This window comes from Pogonomyrmex barbatus, unplaced genomic scaffold, assembly GCF_055798465.1.
Source record: "Pogonomyrmex barbatus isolate J1 unplaced genomic scaffold, ASM5579846v1 scaffold10, whole genome shotgun sequence".
In the NCBI taxonomy this organism is placed as follows: domain Eukaryota; kingdom Metazoa; phylum Arthropoda; class Insecta; order Hymenoptera; family Formicidae; genus Pogonomyrmex; species Pogonomyrmex barbatus.
Window position 1 is genome coordinate 4,843,727 of NW_028297099.1, and position 17,110 is coordinate 4,860,836.

General features: G+C 38.1%; 3 protein-coding genes across 10 annotated transcripts in view; 2 read left to right on the plus strand and 1 right to left on the minus strand.

Moving 5' to 3' along the window:
• The window catches only part of toy (paired box 6 protein twin of eyeless), a 33,682-nt gene extending 24,858 nt beyond the window's left edge, over nt 1-8,824 (plus strand). For all 3 annotated transcript variants that reach the window (XM_011647480.2, XM_089070336.1, XM_011647479.2), the window contains exons 8-10: nt 74-300; nt 501-763; nt 3,680-8,824. In XM_011647480.2, coding sequence (XP_011645782.1) covers nt 74-300; nt 501-763; nt 3,680-3,768 — 579 coding nt within the window. In that variant the 3' untranslated portion in view covers nt 3,769-8,824. The remainder of the gene's footprint in view (nt 1-73; nt 301-500; nt 764-3,679) is intronic.
• On the minus strand, nt 8,804-14,697 carry LOC105432600 (transmembrane 7 superfamily member 3). 4 transcript variants are annotated; one of them, XM_089070333.1, is made up of 8 exons: nt 14,467-14,697; nt 12,840-13,181; nt 12,153-12,421; nt 11,794-11,836; nt 11,240-11,407; nt 10,975-11,118; nt 9,736-9,999; nt 8,804-9,667 (listed from the first exon to the last, which is right to left on the minus strand). In XM_089070333.1, exons 1-8 carry the CDS (start codon nt 14,558-14,560, stop codon nt 9,441-9,443), a joined length of 1,551 nt encoding a protein of 516 aa, XP_088926459.1. In that variant the 5' UTR covers nt 14,561-14,697; the 3' UTR covers nt 8,804-9,440. The 4 variants fall into 4 exon arrangements, with proteins under 4 accessions (XP_088926459.1, XP_088926458.1, XP_088926460.1 ...); XM_089070332.1 differs by having other exon boundaries at nt 11,665-11,836; XM_089070334.1 differs by lacking the exon at nt 8,804-9,667 and having other exon boundaries at nt 9,859-10,725; nt 11,665-11,836.
• Nucleotides 14,698-14,826: 129 nt separating this feature from the next.
• LOC105432599 (ankyrin repeat and SAM domain-containing protein 1A) overlaps nt 14,827-17,110 on the plus strand; it is a 47,140-nt gene continuing 44,856 nt past the window's right edge. For all 3 annotated transcript variants that reach the window (XM_011647474.3, XM_011647475.3, XM_011647476.3), the window contains exon 1: nt 14,827-15,070. In XM_011647474.3, the coding sequence (XP_011645776.2) occupies nt 14,967-15,070 (104 nt within the window). In that variant the 5' untranslated portion in view covers nt 14,827-14,966. The remainder of the gene's footprint in view (nt 15,071-17,110) is intronic.

A 17,110-nucleotide genomic window follows, 5' to 3' on the forward strand; every position in this document is an offset into this window, starting at 1 on the left:
ACCGTGCCGGCGGCGCTGAGTGTGCGGCTGCACACTTATCGTGACAAAGGCATCGTCATTGTGTCGGTTGCAGGTGTGGTTCAGTAATCGCAGGGCGAAGTGGCGTCGAGAGGAGAAATTACGGAACCAGAGGAGGGCCGCCGTCGATCAGGTGGTCGCTGGCGGCAGCGGCGGAGGTAGCAGCGGCGCCGCGCCTCCCGCGGCCACCCCTGCTACGCCACGGTTGCCCTTAAACGCCGGATTCAACGCCATGTACTCGTCGATACCACAACCGATCGCTACCATGCCCGATACATACAGGTAAGAAAACTTTTTGCATTAAAGTAACAGCATTGTATTGTAAAATTTTCATACAAGAATAAATAAATCTCGGTCATTCAATGAATAGTGGTAATATGAACAATTATTGTAAATATTAAATTTTAGAATTCATCATTAATGTACGAGTATATAAATACGATTTGTTCATTGTTTTCCGATATGGATATTTTCATGTTCAGCTCGATGTCAAGTAGTCTGGGAGGGTCAATGGGTGGAAGCTGTCTTCAACAACGTGCAGAGGGTTATCCAGCGTACGTGTTTCATGAGCCTCTCCATTCGCTCACGCAGTCTTATTCTCACGCACACAGCGCGGCCGCGGCCGCGCACTCGCAACCACATCGCGGCATCCCGACGTCTCATGGTGGCACCCCCGCGACGCCGGGAGGACAACCCGCTGGACCAGGTGGAGCACCCTATCAGCCGACGACCTCGACCGCAACCGGTGAGTTCTCGCCGCGATTAATTTGCCGTGTTCCCTGTGCCTCGTGCTTTCAAGGTCATTCAAGAATAATTTAGGTAGAGCCAGGAATAATTAATGTTTGCCGGAAGCAACCTATCAGGGGATGTAAATACGGCTTGTTCCAAAAACATCTCCTAATAAAACGAATATATCCTCTGTAAAAGTTAGAATATTTTTTCTTAACAAAGACTTTTTCATTTAAATTTAACATTCTCAATGATTTTGATTATTTATTATTTTTATTACTTTTATTATTTTTCTGGATTTTTTTCTAGAGTTAAAAATTTCATATTATGATTATTGTCTTAGCAAAGCATTATGTATTACATTTACAATTACAATCTTTTTTCAATTTTTCATTTACTTAGATTATCTTTTAAAACGAACTTTCTGTGCATCCAAGAATACAAACACACATAGATGTACAGAAACACATACGAAAATGTAATGACAAAACAAACGAATTCTCGCCAAAAACCAGTAGAGATTTTCGTTTCCAATTTTCGCTCGGCGCACGGCCACCATTTCTTCCTCGTGTTCTAGCCGGTTCAAAGCGCGAAATAAAGCGTCGAGAATTACCTGGGAGCCTCTTCACACGCAATCTACATAGCCCTGCTAACAGAAAGAGAGAGAGAAAGAGAGAGAGAGAGAAAGAGAGCAAGAGAGATATAAAGAGCGAGCGGGCAACGACGTGGTCGCGGCTCCACGCTCGCCTACAGAATTGTAAAAGGATTTTAAAACAAATCTCGCATGGTGCCGCTGGGCTGAATCGAAGAATGGGATGTTCGGCGGTTTTCCAACCCCGCCGATGTAGCTGGTGAATTTTCCATTTTCTCGACTCAACTTCTCTCTCTCTCTCTCTTTCTTTTTATGTGCTGGTTGGCTCCTCTGCTCAGCTCTTTCTTTTCTCTCCCACCTCTCTTCCTCTATTATTCCTTTTCTCCGTCTATCTCCACATCTCACCCCCTCGTCTTCCGTTTAACGAAAGCCACGGAGGGTCGCGCCTTCTCTCGCAGCCTGCGCCGCCTCATCTTCTCTCCCTTTCTCTCATCCCTTTCGTTTCTACACCCTTTCACCCTCGGGAAGTGCGCTCGCTCCTTCGTGTCTATCCATCTATCCGTCCCTCTCGTCGCCATCCGCCGTCGCTCCCTTTCGCCTCTTTCTCCGCTTCTCTCTTTCTCTTTCTCTCTCTCTCTCTCTCTCTCTCTCTCTCTCTCTCGTTTCCTCTCCCTCCTGAGGATATACAGGGGTGAACAGAGGATGTGGATGGGTTGGGTCTCGCCTCGGCTGGGCGAGCGCTCAATAACGTGCGAACCCAAAGGGGAGGAAATACGGGGGTGCGCGGCGTACCTACAGGAACGGAGCGGAGCGCAAGCTGGAATGGTGGAATACTGCGGAACACGCGCGCACTGTGTCCCACCCCGCCGTCCCTCTCGCTGTCCCGCATCTCTTCTCGCGGCCGCCTTTCTTCCTTTCCGCTCTTTCGCCCCTCTCGTTTTTCCGCCATTCCTCCTGCCCCCGCATGGTCCTACTCCTTACGTGCGGAACGAGCCGCGGGTTATCCATCATAATCGCTTTACGTGCACGAGCGCAGTAAGGACTTTCACCGCGCTCGTTAGCGCCGCGCCTGTCCCGCCGGCGCTCTAACGGCGTCGTTTTCATAGTTAAGTAGCCGCCCCCGGAGTTAGCGAGATTCAACCGCGGAAACAAGCGTAACCGCGCGAGTTTGTTTCACAGCTGGCGGACGTGGACGAGAGTTGGTGAACGAGAGAGTCACGAATATTCGATTAATTCCTCAATATCGAGAGAGAGAGAGAGAGAGAGAGAGAGAGAGAGAGAGAGAGAGATGCAGCATCCTTCCGATATAAAGTCAAAGATGGAGTTCGTGACATAATTAAATTGCGATTGAATATCGGTATCTAGGAATCGCGACTAAAAAATTATTCGCGGCATTGATTGCCTTTGAATTAAGTGTAATTCAATATACAAATTAAATTTCAGAAGCGTAAATATGATAAATAAGATTACGCTCTTTTTTTACATAGTATCATTATTAGCTGCGTCGATATTTTGAATATGTTAACTTTCAGCCGAATAAAGGTAGATGCCACGGTTAACGTAATTATGGCACGCGACTTCATTGTAACGTTCGCCAAATTACCTGTCTTGCATTTATGCCATAATTATAGCTCATGCGAGGAACGAAGTTATAACGCGAGGCCGCGTAGAGCGTAAATGTTTTCGCGGAAGTTTATATTGGATTAGACGCAGCTCGTTAAGGTGTTTAATTCAAATTGCAGAAGTGTGCGAAGCCGCCGCGCGCTATCATAACCGAATCCTATTTATGCAACCGTCGCCGCGGGCGATAGGTGCATATTGAGGAATTAATCGAATATTCGTGACTCTCTCGTTCACCAGATGCGCAAGTGCGTTTCGTATCATTTTCCGTAAATACGTACTCGACTGTTTTTGACGAATTAGCTTCGCTGTATTTCACGCGATTAATGACGCGTTCTGCTCGCGACATAGCTATCGCTGAAACGAATTTCCCTAACTAAGATCATCAACGAGAGGTATTATAAAATAGTGAAATAAATTAAATCATAATAACAAGATAAAATTAATAATGTATAAAGCAATAAAGAGATAGACAATTGTATTGTATTCGTGGATAATTAATTTTTAGCACTATTGAACAACATTGCGCCCCTAGAAAATTAAAGTTTTGTCTCTTGCATGTTATGCTACGATTCATCCTGTCATTCATACTGTCATTCGGTATCGATTTCACCCGGTTTCGAAGTTATTTCTTATCTTCTCGTTCCGTCTTCTGGAGCCTCGACAGCTCTCGTTCCGTCGCAAACGTGCTCAATCCCCCGACATCTCGGATTGTTCCAGGAGTGATATCAGCCGGCGTCTCGGTGCCGGTTCAGATTCCCTCGCAGACCCCGGACCTGACGGGCAACTATTGGCCGAGGCTCCAGTGATCCCAGCTCTTCGGGTTCCCGCCCGCGAGCTTGCTCGTAGGCCAGGAGAGCCCGCCGCCGCCGAGCGCCACCCCAGGCGCGGTGCCACGACCGCTCCTCGCATCCCTCGGGATACCGACACAGTCGACGCAGCATCAGGCCCCCAGCACACCAGCGACCACCCCCGTACACAACTCCGACACCAGTGAGTGAAACGACTGAATTTCCGCGATCCGTACTCCCGTCGCGCGAGTGATCTCTTGTTCGAGATAGGGCGCGGTGTTTCCTCGCGCTTGGTTGCCGACGGCGATGATCGCCGTCGCGACGCCACGGCAAACGCGAAGAGAGAGAGACGCTACGAGGAAAGCTCGTCCCTTCGACGGTTCGCGCGACAGCGTGACGTCGATCGAAGACGCGTAGTTAGTGACGGTTGTGCGTGGAATGAACACAGTTTCGAATAGTGATGCGAATTATCCGAAATTTTTCTTCATTTTCCCATTTGATTGAACAATGTCACTTGTTCATTTTTGCAGTAATTTATTTATTAACGAATGTTCTCTTCACCCACAAATGCAAGCTGATAAGAATTAATAAGCTTTTTGTCGGTAATATCATTGGGAGCATGCTTGCATCTAATTTCTAGAGTTTCGAGTGACAATATTCGTTTGTAGAATTAATATTATTAATCGCGTGCATAATTTCCTCGTAGACCGGATTAATAACTCGCGTCCTCGAATGTTTACGACCGTCAATTTTCTGAATGGCAATACCTATCTACGAAACTATTCGATTAGAGTTAGGAGATAGGATAGGTTCCCCCTTCTTGAACAATTTATAAATTTGCCAACGCCCGCATTGGCGAAGAGTAATGGAACGTATGTCGCAAAATTTTTGCATGAGAGAAGCAGCAGCTCATCGCAATTAAATTCTCTTTGAAACCGAATGAAAAGATTTTTTACTAACGCGATCTGATTACGCAGAGCGAAATTTTAGGCAGCGCAATAAGTTTTATAATTCGAGCTGGAACCAATGGACTTTATCCATCTTCCACTTCGTGTCTGATCTAGATTTTGTAGATGTATACGCATGACCCCGGGTCACGCAGGGTATTTATCTATTCACGATAGTGTGTGTAAATGATTTACGTTATTACGCTACTATCGTTATTATGGCGAGGATTTTCGCATGGAGAACCACTCATTGTCATCAAGTTTATACGAAAACGTAATTTCCTGAAGATGTTCATTATATATAATTTGAAAATAATCTCTCGCATATTTGTCTGCCGATACCGCTATGAAAGAATCTTTTCAACGGGCACCATAATGTGCTGGAAAAGTTATTTTTCACTTCGTTCAACGTGCGCGAATTCTCCCTTTAGTTTCCCAAAAGTCGATCGATGTCAAGAGCATTCATTAAATTTACAGCGGCTCTCGTTTTTCGGTATCGGGGAGCTTTATTACCGGATTTATTGGATAGCGCTGGGCGCATATTGTTTGCCGCACGTTGTATCGGTTTCCGGCAAATATTTTCCTTCGTGTAAGGGCGGCCGCGAACCGCGTGGAAATTGAAAGGGAGCCGCAGACACGTAGGCGGCTCCCGCCGAAATATATTCTCGCGAGAGTTTAGGGTGGTAGTCTCCCGATGAGGCTGATTTCGTTGCGGGAGGGAATGGGTTTACGGGGGGTTGATAGCTGCCTGGAGGGCGGCTTTTTTCGGTGAGGCCGGCCATCGTGTCTGTTGGCAGATATGGCGTCGGAAGACACCGCTCTCTTGAAAGGATGCTGCGGCTACAGCCTACGTTTGTGAACAGTGAATATCGATCGACAACTCATTCGCGGAAAATATTCGAGAGGTATAGTCGAAATATTTTTTATACATATTTATATTTATAATATGTTATATATATTTTTTTATTCATGCTTTTCAATTAAAAAATTTTTTTAAGAAAAAAAATTAAATTTTTTATATTTTTTTCTGTTATTTATTTATTTGTTATACTTAATATTATATTATTATTATTAATATAAGTGGTTCTTTACGCGGAAATATGTCGTGCTTTTCAAATGCTACCAAACACACAATAAGAATTGCCGCGTGCATTTCGAACTATGCTAGATTTAAATCTCATCGAGATCAATGTGCAAGATTAATCGAGAATAGCAATATTATAATTTCAGATTCCCTTGATGTAGTAACGCGAACAGTACTTTTCTAAATTTCGCGTAAACTATTTGACCGATTTGCGAGCAATGACAGCAGACCGAAATGTTCGATTTAAAAAAAACTTCTCATTTAAAAATCGTCTCTCCGCACGAATATTCATCCTGGTCCAAAATACACGATTACATTCTAGATTAAGACAATCCAATCCGTAGCTTGTACCATCGTTATTACCATAATGAAGGCACAGTGACGTATAAGGTGAAGAATAAACCGACGTAGAAAAGATAGAAAAGATTTCGTAAGTGTAATGCCCGAAGGAGGCAATTAGCATGGACGTTTGCGTCGGTATTTATTGCTATTAATGTAAACGTATCGCTGAGGTAACGGATCGCAAAAGCAGATTCGTCCTTTCAAGCGAATCGCGAATATTGGTGCTCGCAGTAACGAGAAATCTTATTGGCATCGAACTCGTTAATCGTCGCCGCGCACACGATCGAAGCACATTCTTTCGATTATGCTGTATAAAGATAATTGTAAGATAGCATTTGTTACTCTCTTTAAACCAGTACTGTAAATTAGAAATAATTATCACTGTATATATACGTAAATAAGATTAGATGAATTCTTCAGTTACACATTCGAACGTACCTACCTTATAAACTACGCAACATTTTATCCGTGTATTCAATGTTTCCTCTCACCGAAGTAACGACTCCGTTACTTACACCGTGCAACAACAGAAAACTTCAATAAAATCAAATGATCTGAGCCTACATTTATTCACCCATATCATTTCGCGAAATGCGTCGACGCGCGAACTTTTCGTTCAAACACGAGTTTTGGAACGAATATCAATAGATAAATATATGTAAAATTAATTGCCAACAAAAATCCAAAAAATACAGGAATTTTGCATAATATTTCATGCGTATTATTTAAAAGCATAATCCTGCAAAATAAAGCGAAAATTGCGTTTATTGCTATTTTAATTATAATCTCTTTTACAATAGCAATATATTATTATCTTACATTGTTAAATTTTTGTAATAATAATTTCAGTAATCACAAAGAGAAAAATTTTGCGATTCTATTATTCGTGAAACTAGATAATGATATAAATTTCAAAAACCGCAAGGAGAGATGCCAACCACCTGTGCGGCCTTATTGTGATTTCAATATGTGTGTATATGTGTGATCCATTTAATCGATGTATTTCGATCACCACCTAACAGGAGAGTAGCACGTTTTTTTAGTAATTGAGTCGTGCCGCACGATCGCATCGAATAATTAGTCACTGATTCGTAGGTGTGGAAAAAACGGCGTGAAAACAGCGACTCGATATTTTCGAAATTTTATCGTTCCAGAACTCGATGGAGGTTTTTTCAGGAGGCAGCATTTCCGATATTTCTCGCAATGTGAATATTTGCAAGCGAATGTTTTCCTTTTTTTCTCTCGGTAACGCGTAACGATCGTTTTATCGATCAGTGCTAACGCGTGTCGTAATAAATGTAGGTGACGAACTCTCTACAATTAATCAGCAGCCAATAGATAACCGTGAACGATATACATTGTGTTAAACGGTAACGTGTGAAGTATGTGTAAAATTACGCCACTCGGAACAGCGTCGCTCGTTTCTCGTCGGCGTTTACACGGTCACGTAGGGTTCGTGTAAACTTGTTGAACGTTTATACGTGAAGAGCACTTAATGGTGAATGTACTGTGTACATTAGTAAATTTATATTTTTGGAAGAAAACGAAAATAAAGGCAGCGTGAACTTAAAACGCTGAAAGAAAATCTTCGGCGCATCTAAACGGCGCCGTTATAAAATCGATCTCGCGACGATAAACTCTAATTCGAGACAACTTTTATTTAAAACAGCCAGAGCCACTTCCTTGTTACAAAAATTTTATCTAATGTAAAAAAGATCCTTGGAAAATTGTTTATACTGCATGTAGAATTTTTTCTTTGCAATCTTATTTTTTCTCTGTGTTAAATTTATAAAATATTTTATAACTTTGTATGAATTGCCATCTCATAAATATATATAATTTCAAAAATAAAATAAAGTGAAAGAGAAGCAAATACACAAGAAAGATAAAGTGCTCAGAATTCAAAGAATAAATAGGATCCGAGGTGGACTAAAACATCATCTTTATGAATTTCAATATTCTTGTTAATTAACTTTTCAAATTATCATATATATTTTTTGTGTTTAGGTAATAATTGCTCCTAATAAAAAAATTAATTAATCTATTAAAACGATTTCTGAATGAATCGTATATGCTCTTTTTTACAAGTTATGATTACGAAAACAAAAAAGAAATAAAATCAAAAAAATAAATTATAAGAATACTCTTGTTATGTTCATTGAAATTATATTACTATTATATTCGAAGAAATATTCCGAGATGAATTGGATACGCATCCACCGAATGGTTTGTATCGCACACGTCTGCATGAAGATCCTCTCCAAACAGGCGCTGCACTTGCAACAGGCTGTGCATTTCGCGAGTAGATTAAAGTACTTCTCATTTATTATGTTACCTTTGTAAATCTGCGTTTGCATAAAACTTTTGCGAATTAAACGTTACCGCAATTTTATGCATGTAAAATGCGTTTCGGCGGAATTATGCTTTAATCGTTATACAACCAACATTACGCGGAAGTGGTTACGCGACTTTCTTATTATCTGTAATGATATTACTAATAACAACTACAATGTATGAGTATTAACAAGTTTATTAATGAGAATAATATATTATTGCGACAGTAATCTATGTAAGTGTTGTGAATAATGAGATAATATTGTTGCTGTGATTAACTTTAAGATTGTAAGTAGTAGGAAATAGAGAACCACTGTTAGGTGTCACTGTCTCGATTCAATAAATGTTATTTCATTTTAATGCCAAATCATCATTTTTTATTCACAATATTATTATATTCCACACTAATATTATATAAACTCTTATAAAATACATTGAAAAATATAAAAACAAATATCAGAAAAACATATATATCATCATGAAGAATTTATAACAATGCCGCACAACTTTATACAATCCATGATTGTTAATTATAATACTTTAATTCGTTACATAAAAAATAAAATTAGTTATTTTAGATGTATGTATTAACAAAAAACAAACATCGTCGGTCGTTAAACAAAAATAAAATGTGCATATTAAAAAAATATTAAAAAATTTACATGTTAAACATCCTATGTAAATGTTGTGTATTATTATACGTAATTTTGCGTTCTGTTGAAAGAAAATATCACATTTTAATATTTAGCACAATACAATGGGAAAAAGGTTTATATTGTACATACATCATTTATGTTTGTACGTTATCGATTTATGAATCAATTTTTTAAAATAAAGGTAAGTGAAATTATATCATTATTTTCATAGATATAAAATATAAAATAGATTAGATATAAAATATAAAATATTTAGATATAAGATATAAAATAATTATTTAGGCAGGCTTATAAAGTAATTTCAAAAAATTTGTAAAATCATTTATATTAAATATAATGTCGCCGGTTATATTTAAAATAATGTTGACGACGATTGTAAGATTTTGTTTGTCTTCCAGAATAGCTATCATAACGGTTAGGTCGTAAAAATGTCCTTTCTGAAGTATTTTGTTCAAATTTTATCACGGAGTTATTTCCACAACACAAATGAGTGCATCCTTGTATAATAAATCGTGTTATTATTAAAACAATCCAAACAATTATCAAAGTTAAATCTGAAAATAGAATCGATTGATAGAGCACAATCGGATTATTTTTATGAGAGAACGCAACGAAGACATACCTGCACTTTGAAATGGTGGATATACAAATGCTAAGTGAAATTCGGGTATAGTTACCCTTCTGATTATAGTAATAATAATATATTTCAAATTACTTCCGGTGTAGTAATCGATCACGATGACTATGAGAAAGGACCCAAAAGTCGCGCATGTAATCATTTCAGCGAGATAAAGCATCATCGTCAAAATCAAAGTTATAAAAAGTATTAGGATTATAAACAATGGCCAGAATAACCAGTTACTCTGGAGAATATAAAACATCCACGCTACAAAAAACAATAATACTATACATAGACACATTTCTGTTACATTTCAACATTATCAAAATTTCGATAGTCCATTTAACAACAGATGCCTAGGTACATCATAATGCTTAGGTATCATCATGTGTTTTATAGTAACGTGTGGAGCGGAGTGCAAGTCGGATGTGAGCAAATAATGATCGTGATCATCTGTCAACGGGATAGGATCGGGTCTGATTCCCCGTTCTCGTGCAGTTGCGCATGCACGTATTGTGTAATCTAAATAGGTCCCGGCACAGAATAAATAAACGGGGACACAATTAGGTAAATGCGAATCTTCCAAGCTGGTTATACCGTGACGTGGGAGTCGCGCCAACGGGGCAGACCGGCATTACGCGCGTGTGCGTGCACGCGTATCTCGCGGCGGCGGGCGCATTTTTGCGTTTGTGCCTGGGCGAGGGTAGACGAGAAGGGTAGTCGCGGCGTTATGGTGAGAAAGGTGGGAGGCAACGTGAATGCGCCATGCCGCTTCTGCATGGGGGATTCAGCGGGCGAGGTTTCCACATGAGCGGCCAGCATTGATAGAAGCTACGGGGAGAAACTGACTGTGCGCCTCTCATCCCTTCGCCAAACTCGAACTAACTTCGGGGTGGCAGCGCGGCTCTATTCCTCCGCTTTTAAGCCTGGCTTTCATTATTTTCCTATAATTCGCAACAGCCCTTCGCGAGCACCGCGGCGTGGAGAGGCTACCTAGAGAGATTCCCGCCTTCACTTCCCTATTCTTCTTCGTCTACCGTATTCTGGATCGCATTTCGTGACGCGCCGCGAAACTAATAATACTGAATTAACTAATGTAAATTAACTATCGTTTATATTATATTATATAAGAAAATAAGAAAAACAGATAAAAAGAACGCGAAATTGCCAATATATTTCTTAATTAATATTGGCTTGCAAATCTTACAGTTTTTTCATTTTGAATCAAGATATAACACGTACCTGGAGCATAAAGATACGTGATGCATGCGCATAAGAATGCCAATGATAAATTGCGCAATGATATATTTAATTTGTAGAAACTTGTAAACAGTGCTGATATAGCTAGAGTAAGTATAGCAGACGTCAAACCTATCAGAACGTTAACTGAAAGAGATAAGAGATATGAAGACTACCCGTGTTTTCTCAAGATATAAATTGATATATGTTTCATTAAAAAATTTTTATATTTTAAAATATTTTGATAAAGATTGACGTATATAATTACTTGCAGTGCTGTGATCACTGACACTTATTGCTAGAATATATCCAAAGAGACCACTCATTATACAACTTGGTAATAAATAATCTATACCAGGGCATTTATGCCCTATAATAATTGACAAACAACCTGTTATTAGAACCAACGCGCAAATCACCTTTGCGAACGTGTCATCTGAAACAATGACAAATAATTATATTTATATTTCATGAGCATTTAATGCAATAATTTGATTAAGTTATAATAATAAAAAGGTATTTGCTAAATTGGTAAATTTAAAAAAATACATAAAGATTAACTTTCCAAAAAAATTAATTAACATATATATAAAATATAGAATGTATAATTTATTAAGTGTTAAGTAAGTTACAATTTGAATATTCTTTGTTGTTAAATTAGAGTTGTAATATAAAAAAATATATAAAACGTACTTAAAACTTGACAGCTTTCCAGATATAATAAAGGGTTGCAAGCATATGTAAAAATTGGAACATAAGCTGAGGAGTAATTTTTATAAGTAGCAATTGTGACATAGACAAATCCTGTGCCAATGTACGTACTATAGATACGCCTCATCGAACTCATAAAAGTACTCGCTGGTATCTACCAAAAAATATTCTTAATTACACATTGAGATTTTTTTAATAATAAATAATTAGATACATTTTATGAATAATAAATAAGCATCAATAATTTTTGTTAACAAATCTTTGCAGATCACTACAGTGCATATATATATATATATATGCACTGTAGTGGTTAGTGTATAATGGTTACATAAAATTGATGATTCTATCATTTTAATATATATATATATATATATATATATATTCAGAATCATCAATTTTATGTAACCATTGTCAGTTTTAATATATCATATCAAGAGACTGAAATTTTATCTCTTTAGATTACGAAATACCTCATCGCCGTTCCGCGAAATGTCTTGCGTGGTCAGCATATTTGCAATCGCGTCGAAGTATGTTTCCGGGGTAAAGTCCTGCTTAGGTAGATAGAGACGATACATCTTATGTTGTACCAGATCTTTTTCGCAAGGGATCGGCGACCCATTAGAGGCGAGCACCGAGGCTGGTTGCGCATCTACTATTATCATTTCGTTTTCTACACGTAACTTTTGATACGGTGCTACCTCAATATCGAATTCCATATTACATCCACCCGGTATCGGCGCTGCGGAGAACAACAATCGGCCAATGAACGACGCTGATGGATTCTCTCGATACCAATTTTGCCATTACATTCGCAGTCGAAAACTGGTTAGCTATTCAAACCATTTACGGGCGACAGATAATAGAGATGCACCGCAAATTAATCGAATGCACATCTTGGTATGATTTGCGATTTATTTATGCTATCGCGATCAATGTAATACGGCTATTTAATTTAATACAGCATATAATTTTTCGGTCTTTGTCATCAAATATTGTCCTCTTGCAATTGTCTTTATTTATATAATATGGCCATTAATTTTATATTATTTTAATGGACAGCGTTGTGCTAAGCCAGATTTAATTCCATTTAAATATTGCTCGAAAAGGAAAGTGTAACAAAGACAGAGATGTATACTATTAATATTATTTATACTTACCATTTCGACCGTATGTGACAATCACAAGTAACGCATCGAGATTATGCACGTTATTATGCTTCAAAAATACCTGTATTGGGGCTGTTACATCATATGTTTTTAAGTACAAACCAATGTTTGATCCAAATAAGCTTCTGTTCGATACTTTATCGAGCAGCGCTTTGTCGTAAGATAACGTGGCATTGTATTGAAATGTATGAATTTGTAAAACAATAAACCAAATATCTGATGGAACATCCGTCACAGTGATGTTTAAGCGATTAAATGGGGCTAAATTTATTCGTTGTTTAAATGCATCATGTTCGCGATGGTTCCATAAAGATACTATTATTCCGACACTATCTGCAATACAATGTATTGAATTTATATTAATGAAAATAGTAATAATTACATGCTCCCTATTATTTGAAATTAAGCATTTCTTTATTTGTTATCTTTAAAGGTATATTTAAATGTTTTTATATAAATATTCATTTATCTAATACAATTTGCAACATGATAGGAACGAGGAAGTTAGAGATAATCCTATCCTATATATAAATAGACAAATATAAAAATATATATTCACAGATCAACATATACATCCATATCATATGATAAATTAAAATGCAATGCAATGAATGCAGTTTATTGAATAGCTATTATATATAACAAATATGTAAATCTAAGAAAATCAGATACACTTTTTATAAAACAATTAATTGTTAATTACAAAATATAATCATTGATATATAATGTAGGAATATATTAGCTGATGACTTGGGTAAGATAATAAATTATTCAAATTATTCAAATATTTATTATAGCATCTGAAAGAAATGAATAATAATCAGATATCCGAGTATGTATTACTCACATAATCTATGGTTATTTAAGTATTAAAATTATTTGCTATCTCTCTATTTTTATCTATTTGCTATCTATTTCTAATGGTTAAACAATAAAAATTTACTCATTTGTAATATATAATTTAAAATATATATTACAATGAGTCCCAAATATTAATTATAACTTATGTATTATGAAAAAAAAAAAATATATATATATACATATATATAATATATTGAATATTTGAAAAATAGGAGTAAAAATAACATTAAGAATAATACATGTAACATATCCAGATATTTAAAGATATATCTAAATATCTGTAAAGTGCTTGTGCAACATTGTTAGTAATGCATGGGCATTACGTCAAATATTCTACATTTCAGTAGAATCAATAGATAATTAGATACTTAATTAATCATAAGCTAATTAGATACTTAATTAGATACTTGAATAATATTTGAACATTTTGAATAATGTATGAGTATTTGGATCTCATGTTTCAAAATATTACTCGCACATTTTAGATAATAAGCATATTTGGACATTCATATACTTGAGTATTATTCGTATATTTTGAGTAAGATACTATCGCGCGTATTTTCAACATTTCAAATAATAAATACAGATACTCTGAGTATTTATAGTATTATATGTACATTATATCATACATTTCGAGTAGTGTCTTGAATAGACATTCAAGGTATCCCGGATATTATCAACTTTGAAGTTTATACGAAGATATCGCGTCTACAATTTCTTAAGAAATTTGCAGAATATTGAGGTTAGGTACGCTTACCAGATACTGGTACGATAGTCGCATTTTCTAGCGCCGTCGTCACGTTATCGAGGAATAACGACAGAACGTACAAAAGGGTGACAAGTCGTTTCATGTCGGCGCCCACCGCGTAATACGTATTTACTCGAATCGCTGTTTCGTTGCGAGCCGGCGTTTCGTCGCAGTGTGGAGAATCGGTACGACGCAACAGCTGTCATTTGACACTTGGCTGTACGAGCTTGTGCTCGTTCGTGGCGCTCGTACACGACACGATACGTACGGTTCGCGCCGTCTCGCTCGCTCCATTCATGAGCCACGCGGAGTTGCCCATTCGCCATCTCGCTCACCCTTATTACATATTTAGTGAAGAGGTTCTAGTCTCGCGAGGCCGCCGGGTGGCGGCGCGCCAGTACGTCCAAGATGGCCACGTTGGATCAATGAAACGCGAGTAATCGTAGTGAAAACACAAATTGACAAGTGTGCGGGCGAACATCGCGGCTCGATCGCGGTGTAAATGGACCATGGGCAAGGACCAGGAGCTGCTCGAAGCAGCAAGGAGCGGCAACGTCACCGTGGTCGAGAAGATCCTCGGCCAGCGAGCCAAGAGGAGTGGTCCACTGGCAAGGTGGGTGTCACCGTGGCTAGGCTTGACAGGCCTTTGCCTCGTCGCCGCCTTTCCTCGTTACCGAGATCGTTTCCTCTCGTTCCCAAAGCTCCCAGGCTCGCCGTTCTCGGCTCTTGGACGGTTTAACGACCGGCATCCCGTTCGGAGTACGTCGACATGGGTTCGACGTCATCTCGCGCATTCCATTATCGAACCGCCACGCCGTGCTCATTTTGGCACATACTTCCCGTCTCGCCAAGAAGGTTACCGCAAGGATCCTCTCCGCGGCCTACAACTCGCTCAATCTCTCACAATTTTCTCCGCGGCGAGAGACTGATGACGAAACCCATGCGATCGGGGTTAAATGAACTCCCACGATGAATGAGTACCGGCGTTCCTTTCTTTTCTCCTCTTTTTTGTCACGATGACGCTTCTTACGATAATTCCTTCACGCTCGATTGAACGTACCGTGTCGTCGTTCGATTAATCCGTGGCTGTCGCGATTGACCGCTCACCAGGATTTCTGCCATTAGTTCTATACCGTTAATTACGCGAATCATTGCCCGCGTTTCCACCTTTATCTCGGTCGTGGAGACATCCGTCGAGATATCTATTTTAATTATCTGCATTGAGTAACGTTTTGGGAGAATGTTATTTGATACAATTATCTAAATATATTTCTTCCTTTGGCATCATCAAGACCTCTTCGTATGATTAATTATGATCAAATTATTTATTGCTGTCCTATTAATTAAAAATAAAAGCAATATGAATGAATAAGTTTTGTATCACTGAAAAAAAATGATTTTGCAGTCACAGCGAATATTATTTAGCGAAAATGATTACAAGATTAGCTAAATCAAATGGGTAAATCAAATTTACTAACAAACACTGTAATATCACATGTTTTATATTTGATATAGATGATAGAAAATTTATATCTAAATAGTTTATCAAATGTCAGCAAAAAAGTTTTTCTGTGACGAGAGACCAACCAGTTAATAGTCACATCTCTTATAAAAGAAATTGTATTATTTGGTTAGATTTAAATTTTCTTGCATATATATTGTTAGATATTGTTGGTTTAAATTCCATGCATGACAGACAATTTTCTAGTAAATACAAAAAAAATATATTTTAATTGTAACATTTAAAATTCTAATTAGACCAGCGGAACATTCTTTTGACTGATACGAACATAATTATGCTATTATATTACATCGGCAGCGTTTAATTTTGTTTATTCTAACTATTCATAATTTTTTGTTCATTCTAACTATTTATTATCTGACCATGAATCATATCGAATACACTCACTCGGTGACGTTGCATGCAGATGTGTTTGATACTGAGCAAGAACTTCGTTGTCAATTATCTCGAGCCACATGCAACATTTCCTCTTTCTCTAAGCTGTTAACATAAAACAGTTAGTGTCGTTTAACACTCGTATCTTTTGCTACGTCAAAGAAATATGCAGCGGAATACAGAAATGTACGAGGAAGAATTTTAAATCTCAAACATGAGATCGCAAGCATGAAAATGCGTAGCCACTATTTCTGAGCCACTTTATCTGCTACGCGCTTATCGAATCGCTCCATTTTCTATTTGTGGCGATAGATAGTAGGATCTGTTTTAAGAGTCATCGATCTACCAAGAAGAACACACGGTACGCGAACGAACGGACTCACTTTACCTTCTCACGAAGATGTTTAAATCCTTCGCGAATGAATTAATGCTAATTGCAAACAATTTTGCAAATGTATATATATTACCGTGGGAATGTCCCGTAATTTCGCATTTATTCGCGAGAACGCGCTGACGAATAATCGGATAGGCGCGAACAATCGTATCGTGCCCGACGAAAAAGTTTCGCGCGGAAATAAATTAACGACCGGTGTATACTAGCAACGTCGTCATTATGGTCAAAATCAGAGTAAAACAATTGTTCATTCATCTATCAAGCTGTCGCACGCTCGTCGAGCAACGTGATACTCACATCGATTCGCTTGATGCTAAAGCCCTAACCACGCTGCTCCATTTTCGATACGATATGTCTTTGCG